The sequence below is a fragment of the Aethalodelphis obliquidens genome, unplaced genomic scaffold, assembly GCF_003676395.1.
Source record: "Aethalodelphis obliquidens isolate GAN/ISIS:26980383/991018 unplaced genomic scaffold, ASM367639v1 scaffold108, whole genome shotgun sequence".
Lineage (NCBI taxonomy): Eukaryota > Metazoa > Chordata > Mammalia > Artiodactyla > Delphinidae > Aethalodelphis > Aethalodelphis obliquidens.
In genome coordinates, this window is record NW_020838052.1 from 1,635,588 (window position 1) to 1,649,090 (window position 13,503).

Below are 13,503 nucleotides of genomic sequence, written 5' to 3' on the forward strand. Positions count from 1 at the left end.
CTCCTTGCAAGATCCTAATTCTTGAAAACTGTAAAATAAATCCATGCCTGCAGTGTGAAATGTTTCAGAGAAATGATTCTTCCACAGACCATAAACAGTGAGGAGCCCAGCCCCTGAATGAGGGACATCAGATAGGGTCAGACTCACTTGTTCAAGTAGTGGTGGCCCACAGTCTGTGCAAGCGTTGTTGCAAATGGAGAGACTGGCCCAAGGGTGCTCTGTGCCCTTGGGAGGTGCTTGCTGGAATCAGAACAGGGCCTACAGACAACTGAAAGATGATTAGTTACAGCGGTGGGAGTAGTGTGGATTGACCCCTTCATTTCCCTCTCTATCCCACCTGCAGCACTTACGACCAGGTGGTGGCTTTGGCAATGTCTGCTCAGGTAAGAGCAATGCCTAAGGAAACTTGGTCATATAACCAGGACAGTGCCTGGGATAGGGGGGTTAGTAGACAGCCCCAGAGAAGAACAAGGTGCATCAACACCCACAAGAATTGCTGCCAAGGTATCCAGCCCAGTCTCGTATCCCTCCCCAGTTCCTCCCAGTACTTTCACTGAAAATATGACAATAATATAAATTCACCTCAACGGGTAGTCACAGTTCTTATTCATTAGGCACTCCCCATGAGTGAGGCACACATATGACTTGTATATTAGTTTCCTTCTGCTGATGTAACAAATTACCATGAATTTAGTGGCTTAAGGCAATCAAATTTAATCTTTTACAGTTCTGGGGGTCAGAAGTCTAAAATGTGCCTGCGGGTCTGTGTTCCTCCTGGAGGCTCAAGGGGAGAATCCATTTCCTTGTCTTCTTCAGCTTCTAGAGGTGCCCTACTTTCCTGGGCTCATACCCTCTTCCTCCATCTACAAGGCCAGCAATGTAGCATCTTCTCTCCTCTTTGATCTCTGCTTCCATCCTTACATCTTTCACTGAATCTAACTCTACTGTCCCCCTTCTATAGGGACTCTCTGTTTACCTTGGGCCCACCCAGATAGTCCAGGATAATCCTCCTCTAAAGATCCTGAACTTAATCACACCTGCAAAATTCCCCTTTGCCATATAAGGTAGCCTATTCACAGATTCTGGGGATAGGAGCATGGACATCTTTGGGAACTGGGGGACATTTTCAACCTACCTCATCTTGCATGAGATATTTCCCTTTAATCTTCGCAACACCACTATGGTATGCTTATTCGCAGATGGAGAAACTGAGGCTTAGAAAGGTTAAATAACATGCTGGACTTGACACAGCTTGGAAGGGGCAGAGCCAAGTATGGAAAACCTAGTAAGGTGAGTAAGGATCCTTGTCTTGCCCTTCTACACATCTGTCCCTTTTCTCATCTCTTTCCCTTCTGCTCCTATCCCAAGGGAGCAAGAACACTCCCTTCCGTGTTAAGCCTCCTGGCACCACCAAATGTGCACTCAGTTGGAGCAGCTGTGAGGTGTGTGATGGCAGAAGGTGGAGCTTAGAAATCTGAAGATGTGAGCCCCAATACTGACATTCAACAGCAGTACTATGATCTTGGGTAAGAGAGTTAATCTCTCTCTAGCTTCACTGGTGATTGAAGGGTGTTGTAAAGATTCCAGTTTGGAGGTAGTTTAGGCACATAGCCTACCACAGCAATGTTAATTTCCCTCCTCTCTTTGTACTTCTCAGGCCCTCACAAGTCAGCTGCCCTTCCTTTGTCATGTTCTACTTACTCTAGACAGACCTGTGGTCCACAATCTCCCAAGGCATGGTTTTATGATTTCCTCCTGTTACTATCATGCCTGGCAATATTCTTGCTATTAAAAACACTGTGTTTCTTGACTAATAACCTCTGTGGCCTGTCTTACATAAATGTGATTTCTGTTAAGCTTTTGGGAACACTGAGAGTAGCTCACAACCTAAAGCCTGTTCCTGATTACTCCTTTGAGGAAATCTGTTGAGAGCCACAGCCCTAGGTTGTACACTGCTTAAGGATAGGCTCTGATCTTCCCGGGTTCTATGCAGAGCTGCCTCGTCCTTATTGTGGGTTGGAGCAAAGGTTCACTAAGATGAATGGAGTGACAGGGAAATGGCACCCCCTCCTCAGTCAGCTGGTTGGTGGACAGAAGGTAATGCAGCAACAAGCATACACTACCCCAAGTTCGTTTATGGTGAGGCTTCGCCAACAGGAGGTCTTGGTAGGCTCTGGGTATAAAGAAAACTTGAGTTTAGAAAGTAACCCCTGGGAAGAAAATTAGTTTGCTGGATTGCATTCCCATAAAGTCCCATCAGAAAGGAGAAGTTTTTGGAAACAATACGGGTGATTTTGCAATCCTCTAGTCACACAGATTCCCAAACAGCAAACACAAAACATACAAACAAGAAACAACTGAACTCAGAGGAACCTGCTCTAACTCAGGGTTGCCGGTATGTGCTATTGGATTTGCAGAGTCTCACAAGAAACCTGGCATACAGGGCAAGAGGGATTAGCCTTTTCTGCTTGTTTAGAGGATAAATCACAGGACACAGATGTTAGGTTAAACTCATCAAGGTCAAGAGCTTGTAAATGACAGGGGCTGGGCCAGAACTCATGTTCCCATGAGTTCAATGCTTGTATTGAGTTCCTCAGAACCAGGTATTCCCTTTCTACACATGTACAGAGGACTGGGCCTTGTTGGGTGATTCAGCTGGCAATTCTGCTTTCTAAACAGGACACACTTTCCCACCCCAGAACTTATTCACCAGGTGTAGACATATCCTATTCCACCAACTCTATCAAGGGCTAGGAGACATCAAGGGGAGAGACAGGACCCCTTCCCTCTTTGGGATTACAATCTGAAATCCTGTCAAAGAAACATTTCACCTCTTCCAGCCAAGCAGGTATAAAGCATTCACTTGCTTTTAAAAAAGTTCAGATAAAAACATGCACAAAATCTTCCATTTCATGTATTCCTTCAATGTGCATTTATTTATTAAATGCCGCTCTCACACATTGCTTGAAACACCTAGAGAGACAGAGGCTGTGCTTTCTGTGTGATGCATGCTTTTTATTTATTGTCTCATTTAATTCTCACCACCCTATGAGACCACTAGTACTTTAATTAACTCCACTCTATAGATCAGGAAATGGAGGTTCAGAGAGGTGAGGTGACTTGTGCAAAATAGTATCTTTGGAATGACGTAAGAAAGATATGGAGTGCTTGCTATAGAGAGCAAAAAATGGGGAGCAAAAATGGGCTCGTTACCCTTTTGTGCCGACCAAGAAGAGCTGCTGGGAGGAAGAGGCCTCTGAGCAAAGAGTTGGAATTTAGGTAATTGGAGATTAGAGGAAAGGCATTTCACACAGAGGAAACAGTGAGCCAAGACCTGGAGTGGATAAAGTTCAGAGTATGTTATGAATTATATTCGGATTACAGAATGAAAGAAAGAAGCAAAATAAATCCGGTATTCAGGTATACTGGAGCCAAGAAACTTTGGAGCCAACCTGCACTCTACCACCCACTCCCTATTCACCACTTCCATCCAATCAGTCTCTAAAGCCTGTCAGTGATCACCCTTAAAATGTCTTTCTGCCTCTCCATCCCCATGGCAACCACCTTAAGGCTCACTTTCATTCCCTCTTGCTTCTTATTCTAATTGCTTCCTAAATGACCTGCCAGACAATAGTCTGCTCCTCTGTGAGGCTGTACAAATGCAAGTCTGATCCAGTCAGTGCCCTGCTTAATAATGTAGTGAATATATAACATTTTAAAGGCTCTGCACCTCTTGCACACTGTTCGGTTTTGCAGTCCCATCTCCTCTCATCACCCAGCACTTCGGCCACAGCCATCTTATCTAGGTCCTATGCGGGCCCAGGAATTAATCAGTATACACAGAGCCACCTTCTGAAAACAGGCGAGTGAATGAATATGCTGTGTAAGCCAAGACAGGAAAGGAGAGCTGGGAGCAGCTGATTCCTTCCAAGGATACACTCCTGTCCCTCCCCCATGGTCTCAAACACACCCCCAGTCTGGGAATAGAGCAGAGACACACTCTTTCCCAAGACCCGCCAGCCAATCTTGTACTAGACTGAAAAATGCAGGAACCCTATATTTAGACTTTTGTGTGTGTGTGTGTGGTACGCGGGCCTCTCACCGCTGTGGACTTATTCTGTTGTGGAGCACAGGCTCCGGACGCGCAGACTCAGCGGCCATGGCTCACGGGCCCAGCCGTTCCGTGGGACGTGGGATCTTCGCGGACCGGGACATGAACCCGTGTCCCCCGCATCGACAAGCGAACTCGCAACCCCTGCGCCACCAGCGAAGCCCAGGAACCCCGTCTTTATTTCTTCTTTACTTACTTCTGTCCTTGCCAATCCCAAGCCGTCATTTCTCCCCTAGTCCCACCCCTGCTTAGGCCTGTCCGTTCTTCTATCTGACAGCGGAAGTGTGCCTGTAGGACCCGCCCACTTCCTTTTGGAGTCTGGGGATTGCGTGGCAGGTGAGGCGGAGTCAATTCAGCCCTGCATTCTTGTGCTTTGCTGCTGAGGCGAGCGCTGGGGGCGGCTGCTAGTGCAAGTCGGCTTGCGTGGGTGTTAGCTTTGTAGCTGAAAACGTCTCGCTTGTTACAAAGACTCTATTGACGTTGGTGGCTTCAGCGGCGGCCACTTTTTAAAGTGGAGATAGCTTTTTTCTGCAGAGGTTACAGTTATCTTTCCCTAGGATTGCTATAGGCTCCGTGCCCCTAGCAGAAGATATGCCACGGGGACGAAAGAGTCGGCGTCGCCGTAACGCAAGGGCCGCAGAAGAGAACCGCAACAATCGTAAGATACAGGCCTCAGAAACCTCCGAGACCCCGATGGCCGCCTCTTTGGTCCCGAGCACCCCCGAGGACGACCTGAGCGGCCCAGAGGAAGACCCATGCACTCCAGAGGAGGCACCCACCACTCCCGAGGAAGCCTCGAGCACTGCTCTAGCGCAGAAGCCCTCGGTAGCCAGGAGCAATTTTCAAGGCACCAAGAAAAGTCTCCTGATGTCTATATTAGCCCTCATCTTCATCATGGGCAACAGCGCCAAGGAGGCCCTGGTCTGGAAAGTGCTGGGAAAGTTGGGGATGCAGCCTGGCCGGCAGCACAGCATCTTTGGAGATCCAAAGAAGGTCGTTACAGAAGAGTTTGTGCGCAGAGGGTACCTGATTTATAAGCCGGTGCCCCGTAGCAGTCCTGTGGAGTACGAGTTCTTCTGGGGACCTCGAGCACACGTGGAATCAAGCAAGCTGAAAGTCATGCATTTTGTGGCAAGGGTGCGTAACCGATGCTCCAAGGACTGGCCATGTAATTACGATTGGGATTCTGATGATGATGCAGAAGTTGAGGCTATCCTCAATTCAGGTGCTAGGGGTTATTCTGCCCCTTAGGGAAATATGCAGCACACCCTTGAGGGGGATTGGAAAGAGCTTCAAAGGTACCCCAAGGAATAGATCATCTGGGTCCTTAGTTGAATGTAATGGGGAGTGGGGCACTGTATTTGGTATTTGTGATCAGTGCTAATTGTTTGAGAAACAGAACGTTTACTTTGAATATTGTAAATTTTATTCATTTTAGTACAGTGTTGATTAAGGTCATAGTATGTTTTAAAATACCATTGAAGAAGATATATTTTTTCCGTCATTGATATTTAGTATAACAGTTTTGCTAACGTTATAAAATGAAGTCTTTGCATCATATTCTGTGGTCTGATACATATTTTATATCACTAAAATAGGCTATTCTTAAAAGTTTGAAATAACCAGTAAAATGTGAGAGAAGGATGGGAGAATTCTTTTATGTCTTGCCATTCTGAAAACCTTTGTGTCTGCTGTTGTGTAAAGAAAATTGACAACTACCTTGATTTTGCTTAGTTACTGCAGAATATAGAAAAAAATAAAAGCTTAATGACAAGGACACCTTGTCCATTTACTGACCACCACTTATGTGTATGGCACCAATCTAGGTTCTGGGGATACTCCTCAGACACAGTGCTCAGCTCTAAAGAATGTTCTAGATTATGTGAGAGACAAATATGTAAACTGGCAGTGTGGTAAATGCTGTAATAGGGAGTGAGCATGGGGTGTCATGAAAATGTAGAAAAGCTTATGTGACCTGTCTTGGAGGGTGGGACAGGAAAGAGGGCATCATAGGGTGCTATGAAAATCCAAGAGATGCTTAAATAAGGTTGAGGGGATTTGAAAGGGGCATCAGAGCATACTATGAAAATAGTGTGTATTAGGTATTTTTTGGAAACGTGACCCAGCTTGGAGGATGGGGCATTGGCAAAGGGAAGGGAACATCACAGGGTGCTGTGGAAATAGAAAATGCACTTAAATTAGCTTGAGAGGAGGACGGGGAGAGGGGTGGTTGCAGGCAAAAGGACATTGTAGGGTACTACAGAAATTAAAAAGACGGGACTGTCGGAAAATTCTTGGTTAGTGACAACCTGAGGTCTGAAAGTAACATTGGAGATGGGGAAGGGAGTAACTTGAGGCACTAAAGGCAGCATGGACATTAGGGAAGAAACAATTTTTTTACTGAAGTATTAGGGTCATGTCAAGCGGAAAGTGGAGAAAAAGAAATGAGGTGGGGAAGAGGGGAACAGGAGCTAGAGTCTCAAAGGGCGGGAGTTACAACTATTTTTAATGAGAACAAAAGTGGTTAATAATAACGATAATCCCGGAATAATGAAAAGAAAAAGGTTCCATAAAAGCAGAGCCTCCTGGATGAACCAGAGAGAGGAGTTGACCTGTGGTATCTCTGAAAGGTAAACTGGCACCTCTCTCAAGAACTGTCTTGTTAGGGTGCACAAATTGCTTTAAAGTGTGTTATGTATCGGGGTAGGGAGTGGGGGGCAGGTAGGGCAGAATTAGCACTTTGACACTCTCCTTCAGCCAGTGTATTTAAGTCCAGAGGGCTACCTGGCATGGTGGCCCATGGTGTATGAAGTCTTGTGGTATCAGGTTTCTTCCGACCTCCAGGAACTTTTACACTTTCTTTCCTCATTGTACCAAGGAGCTCAATGCTCTTCCCATCCATTCTATCACCAGGGGCTTCTGAATCCTCTACCTTGCCCTGTGGCACATCTGGAGAGGTGGGAGTCATCCCTCATATTCAAATCGGCTACAGGCAGAGAACACGCATTAGAAGGTTGGCCACCCCCAAAGCCAACCACACTTATCTCGAGAGCTAAACACTGTAAGAACTAAAAGTCCCCTAATAGGGATCACCAAGGGAAGGTGCCTCATCTAGCCTCCTGGGTCTCAGCTGTCACACACAAAAGAGTGGCCAGGGCTCCTTCTTTCTTTGTCCCCAGGCAGTCTTACCCTGCTTCCACCTGTGTGCCAGGCAAAGTCACTGGGGCCAGGGTAAGCTAGCAAATGACTTTCTGGCAAAGGCCCAGGGACCCATAGACATCACCCTGCAGGCAAAGGAGGCTTCAAACAAAAGTGGGAAGCATGACCCCTCAGCGGCTCCAAATTCATTCAGCAAACAAGAAAATAGTGGGAGCCTCTATGATTCAGGCAGTGTGACAGATACTGAGGCTATGGAAGATCAGAAGGCATGTTTCTGGCCCTGGAGGAGCCATATTTGTCGATACCCGCTCCAGAGGTAGACAAGGTATGAATCTGAGGTTCAGATTACTGAGTGACTTTCTGGTCTAGAGCCACCGGGGTGGCAAGTGACAGAACCTAGACAAGACCCCATGTCCATTCCCAGCAAATCCAGAGTGTTTCCCTATAGGTCACCCTGCTGTCCTTCTCTGCCTGCCAGTGTACTCACAAGGTCTCTATCTTCAAAAGAAACATGTGAAGTCAGTGGGACAGTTCTCAGTAACCCCAACTGCAGCCTCAAATCCTTTTGGGAACAAGGCTGACTTTAACCCCTCCCCCTTTTACAGGAAGGGGCTTATAGAAGTCAGTCACCTCCAGGTTAGTTAACTAGTAAGTGGGAGAACCTGCAGAGCAAAGATTTGTTGAGCATCTCTGTACTGGGGGCTTGCCACACATTATTTCTGTCAGGTCAGTAAGATTACCACCACCACCACCACCACCACCACCATCCCCTCCCCCTCGTTTTGCAGGAAGTGCCAGCTAGCTCAGGGAAAGAAATAATGTCCTTCCAAACCCTGTCTGAATCCAGGTTTTCTTTGGCTCTGGTGGGGAATAATCATCCAGTTGTCTAAAATGGCTATTTGCAAGTATGGGCCAAGAAGCTGAATTCAGTCAGGGAATCAGCAGTGCCCAGGATAAAGGGAGAGAAGAGTGGGAGTATACTGCAAGCTGCACTGTAAAAGAGATGACTGCTGGAATCCTGAAGGCTTCAGGCAGGAGGTTCCCCAGGGATGTGCCAAGGACTGGGTGACTTTCCCCAGCCCAGCAAGGGAGCAACCAATGGCCCAGGCTCATTCCCCCCTTGGCCTGGAAGTTCAGTGTGTCTCCCACCCCTCCCCACCCCAACGCACTACCTTGGTACTGCAAAGAGTTAATCTTCATTTGCTTAGGGGACCACTGAACAAGGGCGGGATTTCCGGTGGCTGTGAAATGAATGACAGGGCTGAGGGACAGGCAGGGAAAGGGGCTTCTAGAAGGTGGTGGGCAAAAGATACTACTCATTGTTTCAGTTACATGAATTCTTTCAGCTTTGAGCAGTATCCAGATAGGACACAAGCTGAGAGCCTCTTGCTTTGTAAATCAGCAACCTAAGCTGGCCCCACCCCAGCAGAGTCTCCACAAAGTGAGTGGAAAAGCTGCACTTTTAGTTGCCAAGATGCCACTGAAGTGGATTGTGTTTCTGGGTTCTAGAAAACTCCAGCTGTTTAGGGAACTCAGGGGTAGAGAGCCCAAACGTCCTCAATGCATAGCAAGAGGGGCAGCTGCCATTTCCTGAGTGCCTAAATTGTGCCAGGCACTTTGACTGCTGTTTTCATACATGTCTCTAACTTTCACAACGGTCTGGCAAGGTAGGAGCCACTAGGGCAAGTTTACAGAGGAAGAAACTCAGGGTCAGGTACCAGAAGCAAGTTGCTGGGGTTACCTGGTTGGTCAGTAACTGCTCTGGAAATGACCCAGGGTGGGCCAAGTCTAAAGCCCATACTGTTACATGAAAACGACAGGCAGACTGCGTCATCACCAGGACACCTGGGGCTCCACCCAGCCTTGGGGAAGTCTTTTGTCTTCAAACTTGACCACAACCCAGGGTAAAAGTGAGAAGGAGCATGCTGGAGGGGATGAGGAGGTGTGGGAAAGTAGGATTAAGAAGCCATTAAGCAGCTGTGGGCGTCCGTTTATTCTCATTTGTTGCAGCCCCAATTGCCAGGCATCCTTGAGGCATTGCTATCTGTAGAATGACAATTTTCTTCCAAAACAAGAGTGTCTTCCCCATCACAACACGTTGCTCATAAAGTTCACCACCCTGAGCACTCCATCGATCTTCAAATCCTAGGTCCTGGCTGTTGCACAGTGGACCAACCAAACAGCAACCTTTCTGGGCCTGCAACATTGCTCATTGATGATGTTTCCAACCCGGAAGGCAAAATGGCCCAGGAGGACTTCTTAACTTGAGCAGAATAGAGTTCTTGGGGTAGGACACAGGCAGCAAGCAGTGGGTATCTGCCCATGCAAAAAGGCTGAAGGGTGTCCTCCTTGGGCCCAGTGTTGTGGCACTGGCCTCATCGGCCAGGTGCACAGCAGACCACGGTCATGGTGAAAGGCAGATGTGGATTCTGCCTGGGCTCACATTCACCCCCGTGAGATGGGAAGCAGTCAGGATCCCTCTGTCTCCTTCCTTTGGCAGAAGCATAGAATTCCAACTTTCTGAAGGAAATGATTTTGAATTCGTGGTGGCGGTGGAGAAAGGTGATTGGTATGACGATGTACTGAGACTGGTTTAAAGGCTCCTCCAGGGCTTGCGAGTCATGAAACAGTTAAACCTCAAAGAGCTAATGGAATTTCTTTGAAAATCTGTGTGAGGACCCTTGCACAAAGGAGAGTCTCAGCTCAGCCAAAGCTATATAAGAAGAATAACTCCGGAGCAATCCAGAGCTTGGAGAACAGGTTTTGGGAGGAAAAGTGGACTCTTGGCTTGTACCCATCACCTAACAGGCATAAAGCTCACACAGGGTGACTTGGAGGGGAAGGGAGAGCCCACCAACAGCTGCTGAAAATCAGACCCACTTCTTTGCGGTACGCGGGCCTCTCACTGTTGTGGCCTCTCCCGTTGCGGAGCACAGGCTCCGGAAGCACAGGCTCAGCGGCCATGGCTCACGGGCCCAGCCGCTCCGCGGCATGTGGGATCTTCCCGGACCAGGGCACGAACCCGTATCCCCTGCATTGGCAGGCGGATTCTCAACCACTGCGCCACCAGGGAAGCCCAGGCCCACTTCTTGACTGGTCAACTTCTGCCTCAGTTCCTGTGACAAACGACACCCTTGCAAATGTTCTCTCAAAATGGGCAACACATGAGAAGTGCCTGAAATCTCTCCTGTAACTCTGATCAAGGACCCCTTGATTCATTTTCGGCCTGTGAAGTCTCAAAAATAGCTGGGCCTACGTTATTTTGGATGCTGTGATTATCTAATAATTCATCCATTCACTCACTCTACACGTATTTACAAAGGTCTACTTGTGCCAGTCACCTGGGAAACATATATGAACAAATCACGAGTTCTCTTGTACAAAAACAGAAGGTAGAAGGTAAACCTTTTAAATAACAAATTATACTGGACCTAGAAGGTGATAAGTGCTCTGGTTGGTGGGGGAAGGGGCAGTGGTAAGCTGACCAGAACAGGGTAAGGCAGATGGGAAATGCCAAGAAAGAAAGGGAGTACTAAATTCAATACTAATGGGTGGGCAGGGTGGTCCTCACTGGGGAGGTGACAGTTGACCAAAGAAATGAAGAAGGTGAGGGGGTTCGCCTTGCTGATATATCAAGAAAGCATTGTTCAGGCAGAAGGACCAGTCAGTGCAAAGGCTCAAAGGCCTGGGAGCCTCTAGCACATCTGGAGAAGGATGGAGAGGCCAGTGCAGCTGGTGTGGAGTGAGCAAAAAGGACAAGAACTGGAGATAAGGTCAGAGAGATGAACAGAATCCCACATTATGTAAGGCCTAGTAGGTCATTGTAAGGAACTAGGCTCTTGTTTGCAGTTAATGTGAGGGGGGTGGGAGGAGGGAGGCAGTAAGGGATTGAGCAGAGGAGTAGCACAATCTGAATTACCTTCTGAAAGGATCACTTTGATTACTTACTATGTTGAGAATACAGAGAAAACAAACAAGGGTGGGAGCAGGAAGACCAGGTAGGAAGCTATTGCTGTAAGTCAGGCTAGAGATGGTGATGGTGGTTTGGATCATCCTGGTAACAGCAGATATGATGCAAACTGCTCAGTTTCTGGATACACTTTGTGGTTGACCTAACAGAATTCCTGATGGTTTAGATATGGAGTGTCAGAGAGGAGTCAAGCCTGACTCCAGATTTTTTTGCCCAAGCGACTAGTAGAGTGGGATAGCTGCCAACGGATAAGGGGAATACTCTTGTTGCAACAGGTTTTATAGGTGAGGGAGGGTATCAAGTATTCAGTTCCGGACATATTGAATTAAGATGTCTCTTTGACACTCATATGAGTTGAGTAGGCAGTTGTTCAGAATTCAGTTGCACAGAAGTCAGGAATGTGTCTGAAAGGTTGTGCCTAAGATGTAGAGATGGCATTAGAAGGCCATGAGACTATTTGAGATTGGCTAAGGAGTGTGTGTACGTAGAGAAGAGAAGAAGGTCATGGACAGAGACCTGCAGCATAAAGGGATCAAGGAGAAGAGGAGGTGAGGAGGCACCAGTTGAGGAGACTGAGTGAGAAGTAGCCAGCAGCACGATAGACCAAGGGTGTAGTGTCTTGGGAGCCATGTGAAGCGAAGTGTATCAAGGGAGAGCCAGTGGTCAACTACGCTAGTGCTGATGCCAGGTGAAATAAGAGGAGTGAGAACTGAGCACTGGAATTAGCAATTCAGAGGTCCCTGGTGACCTTGATGAGGGCAGCTTCATTGGAGAAGTGGATGATAAAGCCTGCTTTGGACAGGCTTAAGAGAATGGAAGGTGGGGGAGTCAGTGAGTACAGACAAGTCTTAAAAGGAGTTTTGCTGCAAAGGGGAGCAAAGAAATTGGGCAGCATCAGGGGGAGGAAGAGGGAGTCATGAGAAGATTTACTTCAGATGGCAGAAATAGCATTGTGCTGATGGGGAAGTACACAGCGGAGAGGAGTGAAATCAACAGCACAGGGAAGGCAGAGAGATTTGTTGGAGCAGTAACTTTGAGAATACAGGAGGTTATGTGGCCCTTGCATAAAGAGGAGGGCTAGAGCATGCACAAGGAGTTGCAAATCATATCGTTACTGGATGCGGTGGAGGTCAGCGAGGCTTTCTGGCTGCCCTGAACTCTTCTAGCTGAGGTCAGGCACCTGCCTTATTTGTTGAACCTCCCTGTGTGTTGAGCATCTATTATGTGCCAGGTGCACTTCAGAGCACCTTAGTAACTTTTAATACTCCAAACAACTCAGTGATGGAGGTTATATCGTGATCCCTATTTTACAAGTTAGAGATGTGCTACACACGTTGGTCAGGTGGACTGGCCAAGGGCACTTAGCAAACAATTGGAGGAGTAAATTTTTGAGCCCAAACAGTCTGATTCTCAAGACAGTCTGATAACCATAGGCTCAGACCTGCTGGCAAGTCTCAGTGTGGAATTACTCTTGCTGCCCCCTACACTGGTAACAAGCCTTCCCACTGAACCACCGCTGCTTCAAATGACCACACAATAGCCACAGTCTGTATGTCAGAGCATCAGCCTGTTTCCTGTATGACGCTGCTACTTCAGCGATGGAGCTCTGTTCTGAGTCTGAGGCTGAGTGGCAGAACCCCTGTGATCTTGACTTGCTTAAAACAGACCCCTATTCTGAAGGCTGGTCCAGCTCCAAGTGGAACAGACATCCCAGAACCACAGAACTGCCCTCTCCTTGACTCTTAGAATATCCTTACTACCTGAAGGCTGTTGTCTGACCAAGCCAGGACAGTAACTCCCTGGGGACATTAACAACTCTGATCAAACTAAAAAGCCACTGTGCCATTTGGGACACTATACTTTAGACTCTTGGACAAGCACACGCACACACGCATGTGTGGGCTCATGGTCTCTTTGCTCTCTAAGGGGCTTCCTCCAGTCGGCTTCATTCTGGCGTCTTTCCACTCCCTACAAAACCTGTCTGGCAAAAGATCCCATCCGATATGACCCCAAGGAATGAGCTTCTCCCTGAGGTGGGGCCCCATCTGCAGGGTAAGGCTGAGGCTAGATAAAGCTTTCACAGGATTGGGTCTCAGGTCACAGGGTCCAGGCCTATCCCAGGAAAAGAATGATCTTATGGCTGATCTGAGCCAGTGAGAATGAGTTCAGACTCCATGAGAATAAAGGAACAGAGGAAGAAGACAGGGCACTGGGGCCATAGGGGACACAGATGTGGAGGGAGACCTATTTTATAGATGCACTC

At 47.7% G+C, this 13,503-nt stretch overlaps 1 protein-coding gene across 1 annotated transcript; it reads left to right on the plus strand.

Annotated features, from left to right (window-relative positions):
- Positions 1–4,429: 4,429 nt before the first annotated feature.
- MAGEH1 (MAGE family member H1) lies at positions 4,430–5,888 on the plus strand. The gene has a single exon (XM_027096768.1). The coding sequence runs from the start codon at positions 4,703–4,705 to the stop codon at positions 5,360–5,362; it is 660 nt and encodes a 219-aa protein (XP_026952569.1). The 5' UTR covers positions 4,430–4,702; the 3' UTR covers positions 5,363–5,888.
- The last annotated feature ends 7,615 nt before the right edge of the window (positions 5,889–13,503 follow it).

Bases quoted from the DNA above. Each gene is read 5' to 3' on its own strand.
- MAGEH1 (XM_027096768.1), top strand. From the start codon at position 4,703: ATGCCACGGGGACGAAAGAGTCGGCGTCGCCGTAACGCAAGGGCCGCA.